Source organism: Lissotriton helveticus, chromosome 3_2 (genome assembly GCF_964261635.1).
Source record: "Lissotriton helveticus chromosome 3_2, aLisHel1.1, whole genome shotgun sequence".
In the NCBI taxonomy this organism is placed as follows: domain Eukaryota; kingdom Metazoa; phylum Chordata; class Amphibia; order Caudata; family Salamandridae; genus Lissotriton; species Lissotriton helveticus.
The window spans coordinates 488,125,136-488,145,864 of record NC_136062.1 but is presented as its reverse complement, the minus strand read 5'-3'; the positions used below and the strand labels follow the sequence as shown (position 1 = coordinate 488,145,864).

Here is a 20,729-nt window from a genome sequence, read left to right as displayed (position 1 = left end):
TTCTGAAACTGCCCCCAGCCGAGCAGCGACTGGTGGGTATGTATATGATCCAGCACCTCATTACACTGTATGAGGAACAGCATTCTGATCCAGGTCCTCTACATGATGTATTAAACGAGTTACTCCAGTACAGATGGAAAGGTCTAGGTACCGATTTAATTAGTGTCATATTAGAACAGCGCCACAAATACCGAACGTTTCTGAATCCACATTTTGTTCACGTCTCACCCCCAGAAAGTAAATCATTCTACATAGACAGACAGAATCCGTTACGAGAAGTACATCCAGTCAAGAAAGAGGGGGGTGGTCTAGAACGAGTATTTGTTTACACCCCTATCACAAAAATGGAACTTTTAGAAATGAAAAAGTTAATTCCCTGTCATGATAAAGATCCAGCAGGGTTCCACCGTGAATTAAAGGACATGCTCCGTATGGGAGAATACACGTATCCAGATATCATTAAAATGCTAAAGGTCCTGCTGCCTGCGGGCATATATGAAAAATTAAAAGAAAAAGAATGGGAGGTGGGAGAGAAAAAGATAGATTGGACAGCATTAGAAGCTGAAGATAATTCACGAGTACCAGGTACCGGTCTTGGGGATGAAGCTAAAGAATTGCCCGAGTTATTAATACAAGTCTTGCCAAGATTACTAGCCACGAAAAAGGAAGATTGGGATGCCATCTCAGCCTGTAAACAGAAACAAGACGAAGATACTAGTGATTTTTATTCTAGATTTGAGAAATGTTTTATTATTAATAGCGGTCTGAAAACAAGTAGTGAATCATACCCTCATCTTTTTGTCACTAAACTAGTCGAGAATTCAAGTCCACAAGTTAAAAATCGAGTCCTGAAAGTCGAAAGTACCTGGCAAGCTAATACTCCGTCACAGATGCTCCAGATGCTCCAGTACCACCAGAACAGAATCAGGGAAGAGCAGGAACACGAAAGGAGACGTATGAAAGACACGAAAATGAAAGTATTAGTTGCACAATCTGTTCCACAGGACAGTCAGAAGAGGGGTCCGAATCAAGCCAGTCATCCTGCAGTTCCCGTTAAAGGGACATGCAATTACTGTAAACAGCCAGGTCATTTTATAAACGAATGTGCAGTTCTGAAACACAACATAGCTACTGGTAAAACTAAAGAAAGACCACGCCCGCCTAGACAAGAACAAGTTTCACAGACTTCCCAGCCACCACAGAATGCACAACAGACAGTTACAGTACCGCAGCCTATAGCTGCAACACAACACGTTACACAGCAAATGTACCAGTATGCACAGTCAGAGTATCCAGATTATCAGCCATATTCATGAAACAGCCTAGAGAGGGAGGTAGGCTTGCCTCTCATCGAGATACCTGTAGATCAAGAGGGTCCCTATGTACACAGTCAAGTATTGGGGAAAGACAGAAAGTTTCTGATTGATACAGGGGCAAGTAGGACTACCATCAGTCATGACGAGGTTCCAGGGGCTCCACTCTCAGGCTCTAGAAATGTTTCCCTGGGATTTTCAGGAAAGCCTATTGTTAATGAAATATCGAAACCATTTACTCTAGAAGTTGGTCCATTGTCCCGAACCACAGATTTATTACTCACGAAATCTTGTCCAGAAAATTTGTTAGGCATTAAGACACTGAAAGAATTAGGAGCAGTCATATGCTGCTCCCCAGAAGGGGTCCGTCTGTTCCTCCGTGATTTCAAAGGTCATTATGTAGTACGTGATTTTGATCCAAGATTATTGAATGTACCACAGCATTTATGGGCGCAAGGTCCAACTGATGTAGGTTGTATGCATATCACACCCCATCGTGTGACTCTGAAGCAAGGTGTTGTATTACCACGAATCCGACAGTACAAATTGCCACCTGAGGCTGTAGCAGCCTTATCCAAAATCATTGACGAGCTTATTGTTCAAGGAGTGGTTGTAGAAACTGACTCCAATGTATGTAATTCTCCTATCATTCCAGTCCTGAAACGTACTGATCCAAATGCACCTCCAGTATATCGATTAGTGATTGACCTTCGAGAACTTAATAAATGTATTATACCACAGTACCCAGTGGTCCCAGATATTTCTTCCCTATTGACAGCCATTGATTCTGAAGCCACGTTCTTTACAGTTATCGATCTCAAGAACGCATTTTTCAGTGTCCCCATTCATCCAGACAGCCAGTTCCTTTTCGGATTCTGTTTAAATGGAAGAAGCTATAAATTCACACGAGCACCTCAAGGTTTCACAGAAAGTCCTAGCATTTACAGTCAAGCACTTAAGAGACAACTAGACAATATTCACATGCCAACTGACACTGCCCTGCTCCAGTTTGTCGATGATCTACTGATCACAGCCCGTTCTGAACGTGACTGCGAACGTGCGTCACTTATAGTTCTGTATTTTCTGGCCGAGATGGGGCACAAGGTGTCCCCTTCCAAATTGCAATTCTGTGTCCAGCAAGTGGTCTACTTGGGACACTTACTGTCCAAGAGGGGTAGGCAGTTGACACCTGACCGTATCCAGTTAATAGCACGTCTTCCACAGCCCAAGACACAGAAGGAGGTACGAGCTTTTATCGGCCTCACTTCTTACTGCAGACAATGGATTCCTCAGTATGCATTTCTAGCCAAGCCACTGATACAGTTAACGACACAGGAGGCAGCCGTATCGACTGTCCTCCCTTGGACCCAGGAACATACACTTGTCTTTAATGAGTTAAAGAAAGCCTTATGTAATGCACCTGTTCTAGCAACACCGAACTACAGTAAGCCTTTTACACTCTTTGTTACAGAACGTGATGGTACTGCATTATCTGTTCTCACACAAGATCAAGCAGGACAATACAAGCCCTGTGCTTATTTTTCCAGCACATTAGATCCAGTGGCCCAGGCTCTGCCTGCGTGCCTCAAGTCAGTTGCAGCCACAGCTCTAGCTATCAGACAGAGTGATTCCATAGTGTTAGGACACTCCCTGACAGTACAAGTTCCACACTCCGTGGAAGTTCTTTTAAACCGAACACAGACTCAGCACTTGACAATTGCACGTTTAACAGGTTATGAACTGACATTGTTTCAGCCACACATAGAAATCAGACGCTGCAACATTTTAAATCCAGCTACACTGTTACCGTCAGTTACTTCAAATCCTGCCACACATGACTGTGTGGAAGTTGTTAACACCATGACAAAGCCAAGACAAGACTTGACAGACATTGCATTACCTGATCCCGACCTGACACTTTATGTGGATGGTTCATGTATGAGAACAAGTACAGGAGAACTAGTAGCCGCGTATGCAGTGACTACTGACACCAAAGTTATAGAAACACATCGTATTGACACCCTGTCTGCTCAAGCAGCAGAGCTTGTCGCTCTGACCCAAGCCTGCATACGTGCCAAGAACCTGAAAGTTAACATATACACAGATTCACGTTATGCATTCGGAGTCGTACACGACTTTGGAGTGCTCTGGCAGGAAAGAGGTTTTATGACTTCTCATGGAACCAAGATTCAGCATGGTCTCCTCATTCAAGCTCTGTTAGATGCAATACATTTACCGACAGCTATTGCCATCATGAAGTGCAAGGCACATACGAAAGTCACTGATATTATTTCCCAAGGTAACGATCTAGCAGATCGAACGGCCAAGCTTACAGCTCAGACTCCAGACATTCCAGTTAATACGACACAGACACTCACTCCAGATCAGACTACTTGTATGACAGTTAAGGACCCTACACAAGATGTCATAGACATACAGTTACATGCTACTCCTGATGAAATCAAGAAATGGTCCGAACAAGGAGGGGTCCAGACAGATCAAGGATGGTTGACGAAGGGAAAAGCCACATGGTTTCTCCCCGATTCTATGGTTCAAGTCATTATTTACACCGCACATAGTCCAGCACATCTAGGAGAAAAAGCCATGTTAGACAGTATCCAGAACCTTTGGTTCAATAAGCATTTACAAGCAGCAGCCAAGCAGAAAGTACGTACCTGCATGATATGTTGTCAGTTCAATCCCGGTAAAAGTGTCCCGGTGGAACAAGGTGGATTCCATCCTCCTGACCACCCTTTTGAAGTCCTCCAGATGGATTACATTCAGATGGAGAGATGTCGAGGTTTCAAGTATGTCCTCGTAGTTGTATGCGCTTTGTCCAGGTGGACAGAAGCATATCCAGTTCCAGATTACACAGCTGCGACCACTGCCAGGCAGTTGGTTCGTGAGTTCTTTCCCCGCTATGGATTACCTAGGGTCGTGTATTCAGATAACGGCCAGCCATTCTCATCCGAGCTCATGAAACAAGTTTCCCTTCTGTTAGGGTACCAGTGGAAGTTCCATTGTGTACGCCATCCTGAAGCAGCCGGTCTCGTAGAGAGACATAACCAGACCCTGAAAATCCGCCTTGCAAAAGTGTGTGCAGAGAAAGGTGTAGATTGGATAGTAGCACTGCCAGTTGCCCTTTTTTATATGAGAATGGTCGCTCACTCCCGTTCAGGTCTATCTCCATACGAGATAGTGTTTGGTCGTCCCCCTAATATGTGGGGTACACCTAGACCCCGTACCATAACTGATGTTGACAGTAATATGTTGACAGATTACCTTGCCTCCTTGATGTCTGCACTACAATCTTGTCGTTCACAGGTTGCCGCCGCATTTCCAGACAACACCGAGGTGAAACCGCACGAGGTCGTTCCAGGAGACCTGGTATTGATAAGGAACTTTGATCGTTCAAGTCCGCTGGAGCCCCGTTGGAAGGAGCCCCGCCTCGTTCTTCTTACCACCCGGACTGCTGTGAAGGTGGAAAACAGAAAAGGGTGGCTACACGTGAGCCACGTCAAGAAATTCCATGGACTTAAACCTAAAACTTTTCTCAAGGACTGCCCCGTTCTCAAGGACTGCCCAGACCAAGAATCTAAAATTCCCCTGTTAGAGAAAACTCCGCAGCAGGAGTATAAATCCAAGTTGAGGTCTAGTAAGTCAGCCAGTTTAATTGTCTAAGTCCCTCTCGGGTGAAACGGTTAGACAGGTTCCTGACATGTATGAGATAGACCCACACAGTGAGAGAGTTAGTCAAAACTCTAAAAGATGTATCATCGTTCTGTTCTTTTTATTGTTCCTGAGTCTTATGGTTACATGCATAAGTTATGCGTTACATTTATGTTTTCCTATTTCACATGTACATATGTTTTCTAATGTTACAGTAGAGGAAACATTTAGTGATCTGTCTCCTCACGAGTTATCTTATCGTCTTGCTATGCGTAATAATACTTTTATCCGAATGTTGCACTATTCACACCAGACCAGCAATGCCACTAATTATTGGGGGTGTGGTCGACTCCCCCCTTTCCAGACACCGAAGGGAGTTCTGCCACTCTTTCCCTATCCATTTTCACATAATGGTTCGTGTGGAGCATGGTCCACGTTAACGTCTTCCTCGACTGATATGTCCCTTCTGAATCGAACCTGTTTCCCAGACAAGCAAGGTCTTTCCCATAGAACAGGGTTAGATCTAGAAAATGAAGTATATGATTTAGGTAATTATTCCTCGAATTTCATGGTTCTGAATGTTCAGTCCGATACTACTTCAGATTTGCCTGCTATTTCAGTTCTACCAGTCAAAGGCGAATTATGTGTCAGAAAGAATGGTTCCGCACATGTAGGACATAGTGATTGTACTATTGTGGTCGAGTATAGTGACAGTGGGAAATCTATTTTCAAAGCCTCACGTCATTCTTATTTTGTTTGTGGTCAGACCGCATATGTTCGTCTGCCCCTCGATTGGGATGGAACATGTTACATTGCCTTCCTACTGCCACCAGTTTTTCTAGCCCCATCTGATTATCACAGAAACACACATCTAGTACACGTTAGACATAGAAGAGAGACTGAGTCCCCAATTGTCGATCAAACTGAAACTGCTCTAGAACAATATCAAGACTTCAATAAAGGTTTCTTTTTCTTTATAGGTCCTGTCCAGAATAGTAAGCTAATACGTAGGCTAACCAGAACCCTTGAAGCAGTAGTGAATGAAACTACTTCCGCTCTAGGTAACTTAACCGAAGAGCAATCTGCTATGCGTTTTGTTGTGCTCCAAAATCGTCTCGTTCTTGACGTCATACTGGCCGATAGAGGAGGAGCCTGTAGAGTCATCGGATCTAGTTGCTGCATTTTCATTCCTAATAACGCGCCGTCTGTTTATTCAGCTATAACCAGACTTCATAAAATTGCCCATCAGTTACACCAGAATCCAGGCACCTGGACATGGTCCGGTTGGCTCTGGAGTATTATATCTGCCTGGGGATGGAAAGTATTGTCATTCCTAGGTATAGCAGTAATGATCATATTCAGTTGCTGCCTCTGTTTACAATGTGGCCCTGCGATTTGCGGCATGTGTGCTACCTCTTGTATTCCTAGTCCTAAATCCCGTTCCCAGACAATTCGAGACGAGCAAATGATGCTATATGAACAGATAGATGGTATCATGAATATTGATGTTTCCTGATGGAAACGTAGGGCACAAGGAGGGAATGTGGAAAAGTAAAATTTTGCCATGTTATATGTGCCTACGTGTTTCCCATCCTATGCTATATGTGCATGATCGATATGCATGTATCCCCCTATGATCGATTAAAGACGCAATTATAGTTGTGTCCAACTCTAGTATGCCAGTTTCCAGTTCTCGTGAAAGCAACGAGTATTAGGCCTATGTTGCCACGTTTTACAGTGTGCACGTTAATTCATTGAATTGTCCCCGTTTCTAGGCCTCAAAAGGGCCCGGACACCAGATTCAAGCTCCAGTCTCCTGAACCCACTCTGAGGAGCGATACAGCCCCCACCTGCATCCCTGACCCTTCACTTACTTTCACGCAGCGCGGTGCCCGGCCTGGCTCTGCCTGCCTGTCTGCCAAGAATATGTTATGCTTCTAGTTATCAGTCTAGCTTTCCTTCTTCACATTCCTAAGCTACTGAACCGCATAAACAGTTTCAGCTATGGTCTAGTCTTTCTGTCTCCATGCAAGAGAAATACTGTATTAATATTCATAGAAGATTCATAGCACACACAATACATGTAGAATAAGGCATGCACCAGCCTTAGCACCAAGTAGCCTTTGCCCTGATAACTTTTGGATTCTATCAACATGTACTCCAAACACCAGATACCAGATATGCTATAGGTACATGTCGTCCTGACACCGCAGACTTTAGTCTCCTCTTCTAGTGTAGAAGTCATAGCCCCCAGTTCTCCCTGGTAACACGTCATTGCCCGTTTGCGCGCACCACTAGGTTAAAGGTCCCAGCTGCTCGAGTAGCCCCCTCCATGTTTCCGCCCCATTCATGACACTTCTGTGACGTCCACATCACATGTCTCAGTACACGCCCTGTGCACGCCTTTTTTTTCCCACCCATGTCTTCTTATCTTACGTTTGTCATAAGTTACGCCTACTGTATGTAATGTAATGTAATGTTTTACTATATATATGCTGCACTGTCGATGAAATGGTGCAGCTGCCTTCCTTCCTTCTTATTTTATTTCAGGCTGTCCCGTTCCAGTCCCCTCCCTTTTGCCTGAATAAATCCTTTTGACTCGGACACATCGGATCCTGCCTCTTATTTATTGAGCTATCTGTTATTGTTAATATAGTAAAAAATAGTCCCGGTATTATTTATTTATATACCACACCCTGAAAAGTAATCACAGGTTTTTGGGGATTATTGTGTTTTCTTTGCTGATTGTTCTTTTCCTGATTATTGTATTTCCTCCTGAAGGTGTTTTGAATTGTGTCCCCTTGTTGCACGGTGGGTGGTGTGTCCCGGGTGTACCTTGCCAGTATGGGGTTGATTTATAATGAGGCCGAACTCATGGATTACACCGAGCAGGAAGTTTTGTGTTTCTGGAAGTAGAGAGGGATACCCCCAGTAGGCAACCTTCACAGGAAGCTGTTTCTCTATGAGGCCCTGAAGAGGGGGGAACCCTTAGAGCCCAGGGGGGACCTGTCTGATTACCGCTCCGTGTATTTGAAGGGTGGATTTGGTAGAGACCAGATGGAGGGCTCCCAGTTCATAACCCTTGAGGGTGGTGACTTTCAGGAAGAGGAGGAAGAAGTTTATAGGGCAGAGACACTAGTGCCTGATTCTCAGGAAGATGGGGATGGGTTGGAGTTCAGGGGGAGGGGAAAGCTGTCCCACCAGTCCTGGGGGGAGTTTGAGGAGGAGTGTTGGACAGCATTGGAGGATTGGGTGGTGAGTAGAACAGTCGAGGATTGGGAAGGGCTGTGCCATGTAGTTATCAAGGAGCACATTCTAAGGAGTTGTTTCCGAAGTCTGCGTCACCACCTGTTGCAGTGTGGGTTCTCAGACCCCAGGGAACTTGCACGGGAGGCAGACCTTTGGGTAAGTGCCAGAGGTCTGAGAGGACATTGGGGAGTGTTCCTGAAGGGAATGGTGCAGGGATCTTCTGACCCAGCGAGGCAGGAGAGGTGAGGAATGGCCCAGCTAGGTCCCAGAGAGGTGAGAGGGTTGTAGGGCCTCACATCCTATCTACAGGAAGGAGTGAGACGGGGAGGTGTCCCGAGGTGCCCCAACCGCAGTCACAGGGCCTGGAGAGGTTCAGAAGGGAACCCCAGGTTGGGAGCCTATGCTGTCCTGATGTGCCTTCCAGTGAAAGGGATCCCCTCGTGTCAGGAGAACCCGGAGCATCTGTAATCAGAGCTCCAGAGGTTCAGGGGTCTGCTCAGTCGCAGGGTTTAGATCCTGGGCCTGGGTTCCAGGTTCAGGGGTTGCCTGACCTGGAGGGTGGGACGTCTGTAAACAGTGTCCCCCCGGGTTTGACTCTCAGGGGTACTTCTCCTCTTAGGAGGGTGCGGAACTCTGGGAGGGGGTGCAGAAGGAGGAAGGTCTCTCCTCTGGCACCTGCTCAGCCACAGGGCATAGATCCTGGGCTGGGAGGCCATGGACAGGGGTTGCCTGACCTGGCGGGTGGGACGTCTGTAACCAGGGTCCCCCCAGAATTGACTTCCAGGGGTACTACTCCAGGTAGGGGGGTGTGGGAAGGGGTGCAGGGGGAGGGAGGACTCGCCCCTGTCACCGGTTCAACCTGAGGGTTTAGTCTCTAGGTTGGGGAGAGAGTGGTTGTCTGAGGGTGTCCCTCGTAGCATGAGAGGGCGGAACCCCAGAAAGAGAGGTAGGGGGAGGAGAGCCTCGCCCCTGAGTGCTGGTCAGCCTGAGGGTTCGGACCCCAGGTAGGAGGACCAGTGGCAGTTTGGTAGGAGGAGAGTGGTAAAAGGGTAGTACGGGCCTGGGGCTAAAGCCTCCCACTCTATGAGAGAGCAAGGGCCAGAGACGTCTGGATGGCCTAGTGGCCGGTCCTGGCCACATCCCACTAGAGAGCTTCAGTGGGGTGGTTTGGTTGGTGAAGGGAGGGTTGAGAGAGGGAACCATCGGGTTCCAGAGTGGAGAAGGAACTGCAGGTGCTCTTGTAGTTGCAGGCCTGCGTCCACCTTTTTCCGCCCCAATCAGGGAAGCCCATCAAGGCAATGATTGGTCTACCCTGGCTTTTGGCTGGGGGGAGTCGTGTTGGACTTGGACCATTTTCCCCAGAAATGTTTTGCTTTTCACCCCCTGTGTGGTTTGAGATGCCCTGTTTAATGTGAAAATGTCACACAATGGTGTGTGCACTTATTAACTCCCCCCCCATTGTGTAAATGTACCCTGGTAACATGCTGTATTTAAAATGGATGCCTTGGCTATGTGTTGTGCCACCTGACTGCAGTAGGTTAGCGGTCTAGTTGTTTGGTACCCAGCCACCCCTACTTTTGGAGGGAAAGCCTGGCCCCCAGGGTGCTCTACTCCTCCCTCTGAGCCAGTTAGAACTAGTTCCCCTGAGAATTCCAGATGCTTCTGGCACTGACTGGTAGGTGGGGTGAGGGGCATATAAATAAGGGGGCTGTGTCACCATGTATTGAGATAGAGCTGGGACAGGAACGTGAGGGGACCTGCTGCCAGGGGATACCACCACTTGGGCCTGTGTGCTGGACCCTGCACCCATCTAGAACCCCTCTACTGTCCCCAGGGCTAGTGGAAGCCTCACTGCAGGAGTGCAGGCTGCTGTGTAGGAGGAGGGCCACGCTACAGTGGAGGATGGTGTAAGCCTACCGCCCTGTTTTGATGAGTCCCCACTAACTGCTGACCTGGCCCAGTAGTGCCTGCTGCTCTGTCCCCTGGCCCCTTGATAGGTGAGGAGGGCCATCCTCGGCCCCTGAGGCCACTGGGACCCGGCGCCACGCAAGCGCTGCGCCTAAAAGCGCCTGGAAAGGAAGGAGTACCTTGGACTGGACCCCCCAGGATATGAGAGGCGTTATACTGGGGCCCCTGGGGCTTGCTGCTGGTACTGTCTGCCCCCTAAGCGCCACAATCCTAAAGAGCTGTGCCTAGAAGGAGTGCTGTGTGCCTGCAAAGCGCTACCTTGGTCCAGGACTTTTGTAGCCTACTGTATCTTGCATCATGGCCATCAAAGCGCTGTATGTATAGCCTGCACTGTGCTATTTACAAGCGCTACAGCGCTGGATTCTGCTACTACGGTGCCTAGAAGAAACGGGTGCCTACCTCGCATTAGCGCTGCCTCGGGAACTGCCTGGAATCACCGCCACAGCCCGGTAGCAAGGAGGAGGCGAGGCCGCATTTCTGCATGATTGGAAACTAAGCGGGTGCCTACCCCGCGTGAAGACGCGCTGCCGCAGAACTCACCGCCGCTGGCCGGGTCTCTGCGTGGGGGCGCCGGGAACCGGTGAAGCACTGTGGCCTGCATATCCCGCCGCGGCCCCCGGAGCCAGGTGAGGGCCGCCGCGGCATCAAGGAGAGTCCGCTGGGAAGGGTTCAAGCATCGCCGATGCCCCGGGCGCCAGAGAAGAGGAGCATCTGAATGACGGACCTGCTGCGGTATTAGGAAGGCCCGGGGTGGGCCTGTGAAGCTAGAGCGGCCACCGCCACGTGACTGGGCTAAAGCGGCCACCGCCACGTGACGGGGCGCCGGCTGCGTCATTGTCCACGCCCCCCCTGCTGCTGTGCAGCCATTGGTGGAGGCTGCAACGCCCCCGCGAGCCGCGCTGCAATTGGCGGCTGCGGGTGCACCTCCGCCCCGCTGTACACTGATTGGTCCCTGGGCCGGGAAGGACATCGAGGGGCCGGGGACAGTCGACGACCATCGGAGAGGGGGCTCCCAGGAGCGGGAGAGCCCCCCGACACTGCCCTGATCAGGCCTGCAGAGTGAAGGCCTCACGGAGGCCCCCCAGCGAAGGTAACCCCCTCGCTACTGGGACAGCGGGGGCTTCCGAGGAGCCTCGGAGAATCAAAGAGGCAGCCCTGCGACCGCCCCTCCCCTCCAGGTGACTGCAGTTGGGCCCGGTAGGCCCTAGTTCGCCCTGTGGTGGCCCGGTGGGCCTTGAAGACCTAGAGTGGTGGTGGGACTAATTAGGGGCCTTAGGAACTAGGCTCCCGAACCACCCTGCTTGTCGCTGACATTGTTCAGGGTTATCAACACTGCTACCTTTAGAGAACTGGTGCATGTAGTGACCTACATTTATGTTCCTGTGCCTCTGCAGAATTGACGCAAAGTTCCCCTGGTGCAAGGAAGGATTTATATCAGAGGTGGTCCAGGGAAGTGTTGTTTTATAGATACTGCTGAGGCCCCTTGTTGTTATTGAGGCCCTGTTGAGTTGTTTTGAGGAACCCTGTTCACCAGCAAGGGCTTGTCATGGCGTATGCCCAGGGCTAATGGGTTGGTGCAGCTAGGCTGTGGGTGCTAAAGAGAGATCTGTGTTCTGCCTATTCCAATGTGCCTAATGTTTCCCGGGCCTATGGTGAATGTCCTGTCAACAGGTTTGATTGCAGATGTCCCTGCCTAGGGTTCCCATCTTACCTTTTATGCATAATGTGCTTTCACGCCTAATGTTTTATTTCCTGCTTTCACGCCTAGTGTTTCTTTCCCTCACATTGATATCGCTGATATTTCATGTCATGTGATAGCGCCTTGACTTTATTTCAGCCCTGGAAACTAACGGACTTACCTTTTTCTTGCTTTTCACATTTTCCCTGTACATAATCCCCCTGGTATACTTTGCCCTGGCGCCCGTTGGCGCCCCATCGTGATTACTCTGTCTTACTTTTGCAGGTTGGAGACAATACACGAGTTATTCTTTTACTTTACAACCGGTGTTGTGTCTTTATTTCGGGTGTCGTCTGTGCGTACTGCTTGGATGCTTCACACATGTCCTCAGGAGTTTGGCCTGCCCGCTCTGCTCCATGCTACCCTCGTAGAATTGGCAACCCCATTTCTAACACACACACTCCTCAGTACAACCATACACGTGAAGCAGAGGATGGCATACACCTGTCATTGATAAACATTTTAAGCAAGGTATTCTAAAAGAAGAGATATGGAGCCCATGTAACTCTACTATCACGGGAATTAAATAAACAGGTAGAAAAAGGAGGATAGTAAAGGACCTGAGAAGAATTCATACTATTGTTGTCCCATGTTGCTATATTGTATGGTAGAACAAGCAAGATCCAATGCCAATCTCCTGCTTTAAGGTGAAGAGTCATAATTAATTATTCATTTTGTAGGTGTGTTTTATAAAATTACATTTAGTTGTGCTATGTTTTCATGAACATTCATTGGTTGTTGTCATTTTTACCTCATCATGAACCATGTCAATAATGTGTTCTCTCTGTCTAAAAACTTATAAAATGTACTGTTTTGGGATATTTGCTGCAATTGTTTTATTTTACCCTTTTCCAAAATGCAGACTACATGTCACCCGTCTTACTGATTTTGTACGTAAGAACTTTTCCTTGATTTTGAACTAAGCAGATTCTATGTCAGTTTGCTATTTGATATTATAGAAAAAGGTTTTCTTATTTATTAGCACACATTTGTTGTGGTGGTCTGTCTATTAACTATACAGCTGGAGTTATATCTGAGTCTGGCTTTTGATATCATTTACAGGTTAACTGTATGTGATCCTTATGCAAATATTATGATGATTATTTCTCTGACTAAGTAACCATTATTTTAAATCTTTAATATGACCCTACTGCTTGCTGTAACTCCAAAGCTAAATGCAAGTGCCTTTACCAAGGGAACGGTCCTTTAAAGGCAGTATTGCCTGCTACGGCTGACTATAAGGTCACTACACTGTTTGCCCCATGAGGGCAGAATGTGTTAATTAATAAAACAAAGGTGTCCCAGAGACCGAGGGGGTTGAAACACCTCTTTGTTTCACAGTTGTTGCTGTGAATGTTAAACAGTTAACAGTCGCATGCAGGACCACAGGGGTTAATTGTTGAACAGTCACAGCAATAGCTGTGAAAGGAGGCTGAAGTCAGCCCCTGGCTCTCCCTGGGCTCGGCTAAACTGCTTTTCATCATTCAATTGAGCCGGGGAGATGCTGGAGATGAGCAGAACCCCCCTCTTCCTTCTTAGATACCAGTGACACTGTGATCTACGGCAGGAGGAAGGGGGAGGCTCCTGTGCGCCCTGCTGCAGGCTTCATCTTCTGCCTTCTCCTGCCCAATCCATATATTTCCGAGAGGCAGAGGCTGTGTATTAGGACATTGTAATGTTGAGAGCAGCGGGCCTATATCAGGTTGTATAGTCTGCTGCTGCTCCGTTGTCTCCAATGGAGGTCTAAACATTTCAATGTTCCAGCTTTGTCTTGTGAATGGTTTATTGATACTGACCCTCCGCATCATCCCTTCAGATAAATTATAGATAAAAAGAACCAACACAATGATGCTTTGCTGCTTCCATTGCTCAGCATTCGAACTCTGCATCAGCTTGAACTTGAATTACTGTTGCTCCGAGAGCATAGTTTGGACAGAATTATGTACAAGGACATTAACATACCTTTGCAAACCAGATTGTTTTGATTTGCAAGTTTCATGATCTGTAAATGGAAAGATGGGGGTTATGAAGACATGGACTGGGTTGTTGGGGTTTGTTCTCTGAGACTGTGGGTGCACTCTATAATCACAGAGACCTTTTCCAGCAAAGGATCATGGCTCTTGCACCAAAAAAAATGTTTTATTCATAACCAGAGTTGCTTCACAATGGCATCCAGACAACAAGAGATTCTTTTGTTTTGTAAGTTCAGAATGGTTATTGGTAAAATGTGATGAAGTGTGATAGTCGTCTGAAGCAAAACCATTTCTTTACTTCCTTTCAAGATATTCTGGGATGACCAGGCAGTGCAGCGTGGCTGCCACCCTCGGAAGAACAAAATATAATATAACTGTCAGGTAAGGATTCCTATAACTCTATGTTTCCTTTTCCCCTGTTTCTTCTTTCTCTATTCCCTTTCTTGATCTCTGGTTTTTTTTGTCTCTTCAGCTTCAACATTTGACTCCCTCGGCACACTACTCTTGTTGTTATCAAACTTCTGATAATCACCGCTTGGATCCACATTCACCCTGGTACATGTTGGGAGTGTAGTGCAGGTCCAATTCTTTTTAGGTCAGTTTTGCCCAGCAGTTCCTTAACAATTGGCACATTTGTCACCTCTTCCAGACCACATGACACCATCCTCTCTCTGTCTGTCTTTCGGCGTCTTTTCTCTCTGGATCTGACTTCCATCTCTTTGCGTCCTCCCATCCTGCCCTTTTTTGTCCTGTCTACTACAAGCAAAAGACACAGTACATGTGTGTGGACACACATGCACACATGGCTTGCTTTAGGGTGGTGCGACCTGTGGAACTGCACCTGGTGCTGACCTTGAGCGCACTGTATTTAGAAGTAACTTATGGGTTCACAAGCATCGGCTGAAGAGTTGGCGGTGGGCGGAATTTGAGTAGTCGCGCTACACAAAGCGTCTCAAAGCGGTAAAAAATCTCCGCAAGCATGCAAAAGTTCAGCGAACACGCGGAATTGCTTGTTCCGCCTGTTCGCGTTGATTTTTTCCTGTTCGCGAATGCTGTTTGCGTGCTCGGGGAGAAATATCTTGCGAACACGCATTTTGAAAGCGCGAACAAGCAAAGAATTCCGCAAAAACGCGGATCTCAGAATTTTTGGCAACTCCGTGTTCTCCACAGAACGCTAAATTACCCAAATTCCACGAGCAGAACGGAATTTATCACCCAGGCTTACTGCAGAGTTTCCTGTGCTGGACCCCTGTGGTGAGAGTGGAAGATAGCCTTTTTTCTCTTTCCTCTGTTTTGTGTTTTTCTTTTCTTTAACCTTTTTGGTTTCCTTTACTGTTGTGCTGTTCAATAAATTTTCCCTTCCTAGATCACTGGAAAAAGGAATAGATTAACAGTCTAGGTGGGCAGGGGAGTAAATAACATCTAGTAATTTATTACAAGAATTACAAATATCTCACTATGACGCCAGCCGTTGCCACTGAAATTGCAATTTGATAGTGGTGGCTGCTTCTGAGAATCTGTGTTTCTTTCTTAAATATTTACTTCTTTTGCTCACATCCTTGATTTCCAGTGATCCCGAGCTCCCGATCTACACTGTTTCACCACTATCAGAAATGCAACTCAAACTGATTTCGTATCTTGTTTTTGTTAATGCTTTCTTTGTGCAAAGTATAAAGTCACAAATATTTTGTCTTTGTGTTCATTTACAATTTTTGACTCCATTTCTACAGGTGACAGAAGCATGAACAGAAAAAAGAAGGTTTAAATTTAGTGAAACACAACAAAAAGGATTATTTCAAGGAAAGTTAAAACATTCTCGAGCTCTAGAGAAGAAACACATTCTATGTGCCAGGAATGCTGAGGATGTTGGAGCGGAAAAAACTGGTGTATGTGAAAGTTGTCAAATCCTAAAGGAAAATGATCATAAATGTTTACCAAGTGTCAGTAACTGAGATTGAGGAGAATATTGGCCACAATTGATTCCCACGCAGTGCACTTGAGAAAACTCAGTGTTGTAAATTCTGTTTGATGGTTTATGAGAAAGGCTTTGGAGACCCAACCCCTCCCCAACAGATCAGCATCCGTGGATGTGTTGTGATGTGACAGAACCGTCAAAAAGACTAATATCCCCGGTTTACAAGCGCAAGCTTTTGACTGTGTCTCCTGTGATTCAGAGGAGTGAAAAGACTGTTTAAAAGAAACAAATTGTAAATGCTCTTTCTCAGATGTCGTTTCGGCAAAGATGCTGGATTATCATTTCCAATATAGGAAGATTTTCCCCCACCAACTCTGTCTCTTGGGTTGATCCGAGCAGTTTCAAAGTGTTCTGTAACTTACAAAGTCGATCATGTGCCTGTCTTAGCCACTGAACAAAAAACCATATACTGTCTCAGAAAGTATAAAAGGGGCCAGTGTTACACTATTGATAATTCATAAACCACCCTGGCATGCCCTAATCATCTGTCAATACTTGTATGAACAAACATACCTACCAGGCAAACACTAAAGCCCAAAGACCTAATCAGTGCTTTTAGAACTCCTAAATCAAATGTGATAAACTAGAATCACTAAATGAGACTAAACATGAGAGAATTCACCCGGGCATAACTTGGAGAAAATGAATCCATGAGGGCATCTTAATAAATACAAGGGGCTCCTCGGTGAAAGTTAATAAGACAAGTTAGGTAGGTGCCTTTAAAGATAGGAAAATTATCTCCAGGAAAAAAATATAATTAGTTAAATACATATGTTAAGAAGAGCATCTGAAATGTATTTTAGAAGGTCATGCTGAGTTGTGACAAACAAGTACATGATCATAAATCAAATTCAGTCTGAAGATGACAGGTATCCAGGAACAAACCCAACTTGGAGAAACAAACAACCCTAATAGGATCAATGACTGTGAGAACAGCTTTAGTTATCAATCCCACCTCACTAAACATGAGAAAAGTAGCGCTGGACGAAAACCCTATCAGTGTCGTGAATGCCAGAAAGGCTTCAGTCGCAAATCCAGCCTTATGGTACATGAAAGAACCCACACTGGGCTTAAACCGTATCAGTGCTCGGAAGGCTGTAAAAGCTTCAGTACCAAATCCAATCTCACTTTACATGAAAGAACCCACACTGGACAAAAACCGTATCAGTGCTCCACGTGCCAAAAAAGCTTCAGTTTTAGTGACAGTTTGATTCAACATCAGCGAACCCACACTGAACAAAAACCTTATCAGTGCTCTGAATGCTCGAAAAGCTTCAGTAGCAAAGCCAATCTGACTAAACATGAAAGAAACCACACTGGACAAAAACCGTATCAGTGCTCTGAATGCTCGAAAAGCTTCAGTCAGAAATTCAGCCTTACTGCACATGAGCGAACTCACACTGGGCAAAAACCGTATCAGTGCTCTGAATGCTCAAAAAGCTTCAGTCAGAAATCCAGCCTTACAAAACACGAGAGAACTCACACTGGGCAAAAACTGTATCAGTGCTCTGAATGCTCAAAAAGCTTCAGTCAGAAATCCAGCCTTACAAAACATGGGAGAACTCACACTGGGCAAAAACCGTATTGGTGCTCTGAATGCTGTAAAAGCTTCAGTGGCAAATTAAATCTCACTTTACATGAAAGAACTCACACTGGACAAAAACCGTATCAGTGCTCTGAATGCTCGAAAAGCTTCAGTATCAAATCCAACCTTACTGCACACGAGAGAACCCACACTGGGCAAAAACCGTATCAGTGCCCGGAATGCTCGAAAAGCTTCAGTATCAAATCTAATCTCACTTTACATGAAAGAACCCACACTGGACAAAAACCTTATCAGTGCTCTGAATGCTCGAAAAGCTTCAGTCATAAATCCAGCCTTACAAAACATGAGCGAACTCACACTGGGCAAAAACCGTATCAGTGCTCGGAATGCTGGAAAAGCTTCAGTCAGAAATACAACCTTACTGCACACGAGAGAACCCACACTGGGTATAAACCGTATCAGTGCTCTGAATGCCAAAACAGTTTCTGTTACAAATCCAGTTTAAATGTACATCAGAGAATCCATACTGGCCTCAAACCGTATCAGTGCTCTGAATGCTGTAAAAGCTTCAGGCAGAAATCCAACCTTACTGCACATGAGCGAACTCACACTGGGCAAAAACCCTATCAGTGTTCTGAATCCCAGAAAAGCTTCAGTCATAAAATAACTTTCACTCACCATGAGGGAACTCACACTGGGAAAAAACCTGATTAGCTCTCTGAGTGTTGATAAAGTCGGACATCTGGTCTCACTCAACCTGCGAGACCTTACCTGGAAAAAACCTCGTCATAGCTCTAAATGCCTGGGAAGGGTCTGCTGGAGATTCAGTTTCATTCAACGTGAGAGAACCCACAACGAGAAAGAAAATGACCCGTGCTCTCAATGTGACAAAAACTTCAGTTGTAAATGTAACCTTTCTACGTAAGAGAGACAATGTGGGAGAATCAAAGGTGCTCACTGTCAACCCTGAGGAGGAGCTTTCAGCATCGCAAAACCTTTACATGAAGCAACCACAGAGACTCCACTCCATTGATTGTTCTACAAACTCTACTGAGAACAGCAAACAGCGAGGGATGGAAATGCTTGAATTAAACTCATTCCTTTGTAACTATTTGTGGCCTCATTCCATTCAGTGTGTCTTGCTCCCTGAGAGTTTAAAATGGCTCTGACCCTCAAAGGCCATTCGATCCTGAACTTTGAGGCTACACTGCTAGATTCAGGAATCCACGTAACCTCAAACTGTTTCCAGCCTTAATGAGCCGCACCAGGGGGCTGCAGCAGGAGTCCCTGGGTCGTAGGTCTCTTTGGGACCAACATCTGATCTGTGCCACTTAGGGATGATCACTGAGATAAATTAAAGGTGATGGAAGGACTGCTAGTTAATCTCAGCAACACCCGACCACATCATTCTCTAGTCTTTGTGCAACTACAGACGAGGCCAGCCATATGCAAACCGTTCTTGGCTCCACTGTAAAGAGTCCGAATGAGTTCTGTTCCGAGGGGACATGGCCTTGCATTACAAAGATCCACTTGAGTGACCTCTCTCTATGTCCTTTTTGCTACAAATGGAACCTGCTTCCCATCTGCTGAGGACAGTTTCACCAGCTGTACAATCTCATCAGATACACCCAAGAGCGTCTCACAGATAATCAGACCTATTCATAAACTACTATAGGACGACTAAAGTACAACAAAATGCGATTCACAAAGTATGTGCTGTCGGTCTGCCTCTCCTATCTTTTTCTTTGTGGAGTTGCCTGCCTCGACTGCAGAGTTTCCGCACATGTTTATATACTTTTTGTAGTAAATGCGAGAGGGACAGAGTGGGAGTGGGAGTAAAATGGGAAATATTTATGAATAAAGGGGAGGGGCTAAGGGAGGAGTAAGGAGGGGTGTAGGGATGGACAAGCACTCACCTGCAAAGGAGTAAACCCATTGCTATTTACAACCCACACCTCTAAAGTCACAACAGCCATGATGTACCTAAAACAGTTGTAAATGTACCCGAGCTCAGAGTCCAACATCACACATGGTCATCCACTGGAACTGCAACACACTCCCATTAATAATAATGGAGGTACGGACATAAATTAAAACGGCATTAAATTAAATATTTTAAACTAATTTAAAATCTAAACAAATGTCATTCAAGGCAAAAAATATCTAAAAAGAAAATCATATTTAATCATTTGACAATGTTTTAATAACATTTGTTGAACACTAATATAACATTCATTTTTAGTTAAGTATAATTACCTATGTTATAATTAATGCCCAAAAGCAAATTTCAGGGTATTTCAGGCAATCAGGTGACATCACGTTGCAGAGATTTTCATATTTTCAATCCAAATAACAGACTAACATGTTCACCACTCAAATTAATTTAAATTTTCACTATACTAATTCACCCCTAATCCTTTAATGGGTTCCGCAGTAGTGTGCTACTCGCCAAAAAAGCGCTTTGATGCCTCGTGAGGGGTAATAAGCACTATATACATGCAATTACAATACAATATATTTAAAAATTATTAATACATATTATAAATGTTAATTTAGGTGGGATATCTTTAATTAAACCTTAATACAAATATATCTTCTATATATTCAACTTGGGTGGAGTTTTCCCTGTGTAAAAAATATAAAGAATATTTAAATTGTTTATTACACTACAAATGTAAATGTTATACACTTTAAATATAGAACAAATTAAAAAATGCTACAATAATAACTCACAGTTTACTTAGAGATTTAATTGATTTTAAATGTAAAAAAAAGTTTTTCTTACAGATCAGTTTCAAAAATCCCAACTAGCTAAAATCATCTGATTTTCTTATTATGTACTCGGATTTACTGATTTGCCTTATTCACCTCTATTCGGAGGGGTACATCTTTAACAAATCATGTATAGAATTAATTGAAAGTATTTTTTAATAGGTGCAATATTTTTTTTAATTAAAAGATTAACATATATTATCATGAACTAATTAATTTTAAATATATGTAATTTTATAACATTCTTTTGAAGGAGTGTGTATTTTTAAAAGGCAAAATACATAATTTTATTTTATCTTTATTTTCGAATGGGTTAGATTTTTAAGTCTCTCTCTCCATTATTTTCTATGGGAGGGTTTTGCATTACCAGTGGTTGGCTATTTATAGTGCTGCACTTTCTATTGCTCCACTTTGGCCGAAGTAAGTTACATTTGTAAATGTTACTCCACCTCTGTTAAGCGTGTGCAGATAAGCAAGTCCACACTTTTGAGTAACTTTATCGTAATGGAGAATAGCTAAAACTAGC

The 20,729-nt window shown here is 45.2% G+C and overlaps 1 protein-coding gene across 1 annotated transcript in view; it reads left to right on the top strand.

The window, feature by feature from the left end:
- LOC144826177 (uncharacterized) overlaps nucleotides 1-20,729 on the top strand; it is a 181,637-nt gene that overhangs the window by 83,558 nt on the left and 77,350 nt on the right. The window contains exons 2-3 of the mRNA XM_078684570.1: nucleotides 14,220-14,291; nucleotides 15,641-18,144. Of these exons, the coding sequence (XP_078540696.1) occupies nucleotides 16,748-18,144 (1,397 nt within the window). The 5' untranslated portion in view covers nucleotides 14,220-14,291; nucleotides 15,641-16,747. The remainder of the gene's footprint in view (nucleotides 1-14,219; nucleotides 14,292-15,640; nucleotides 18,145-20,729) is intronic.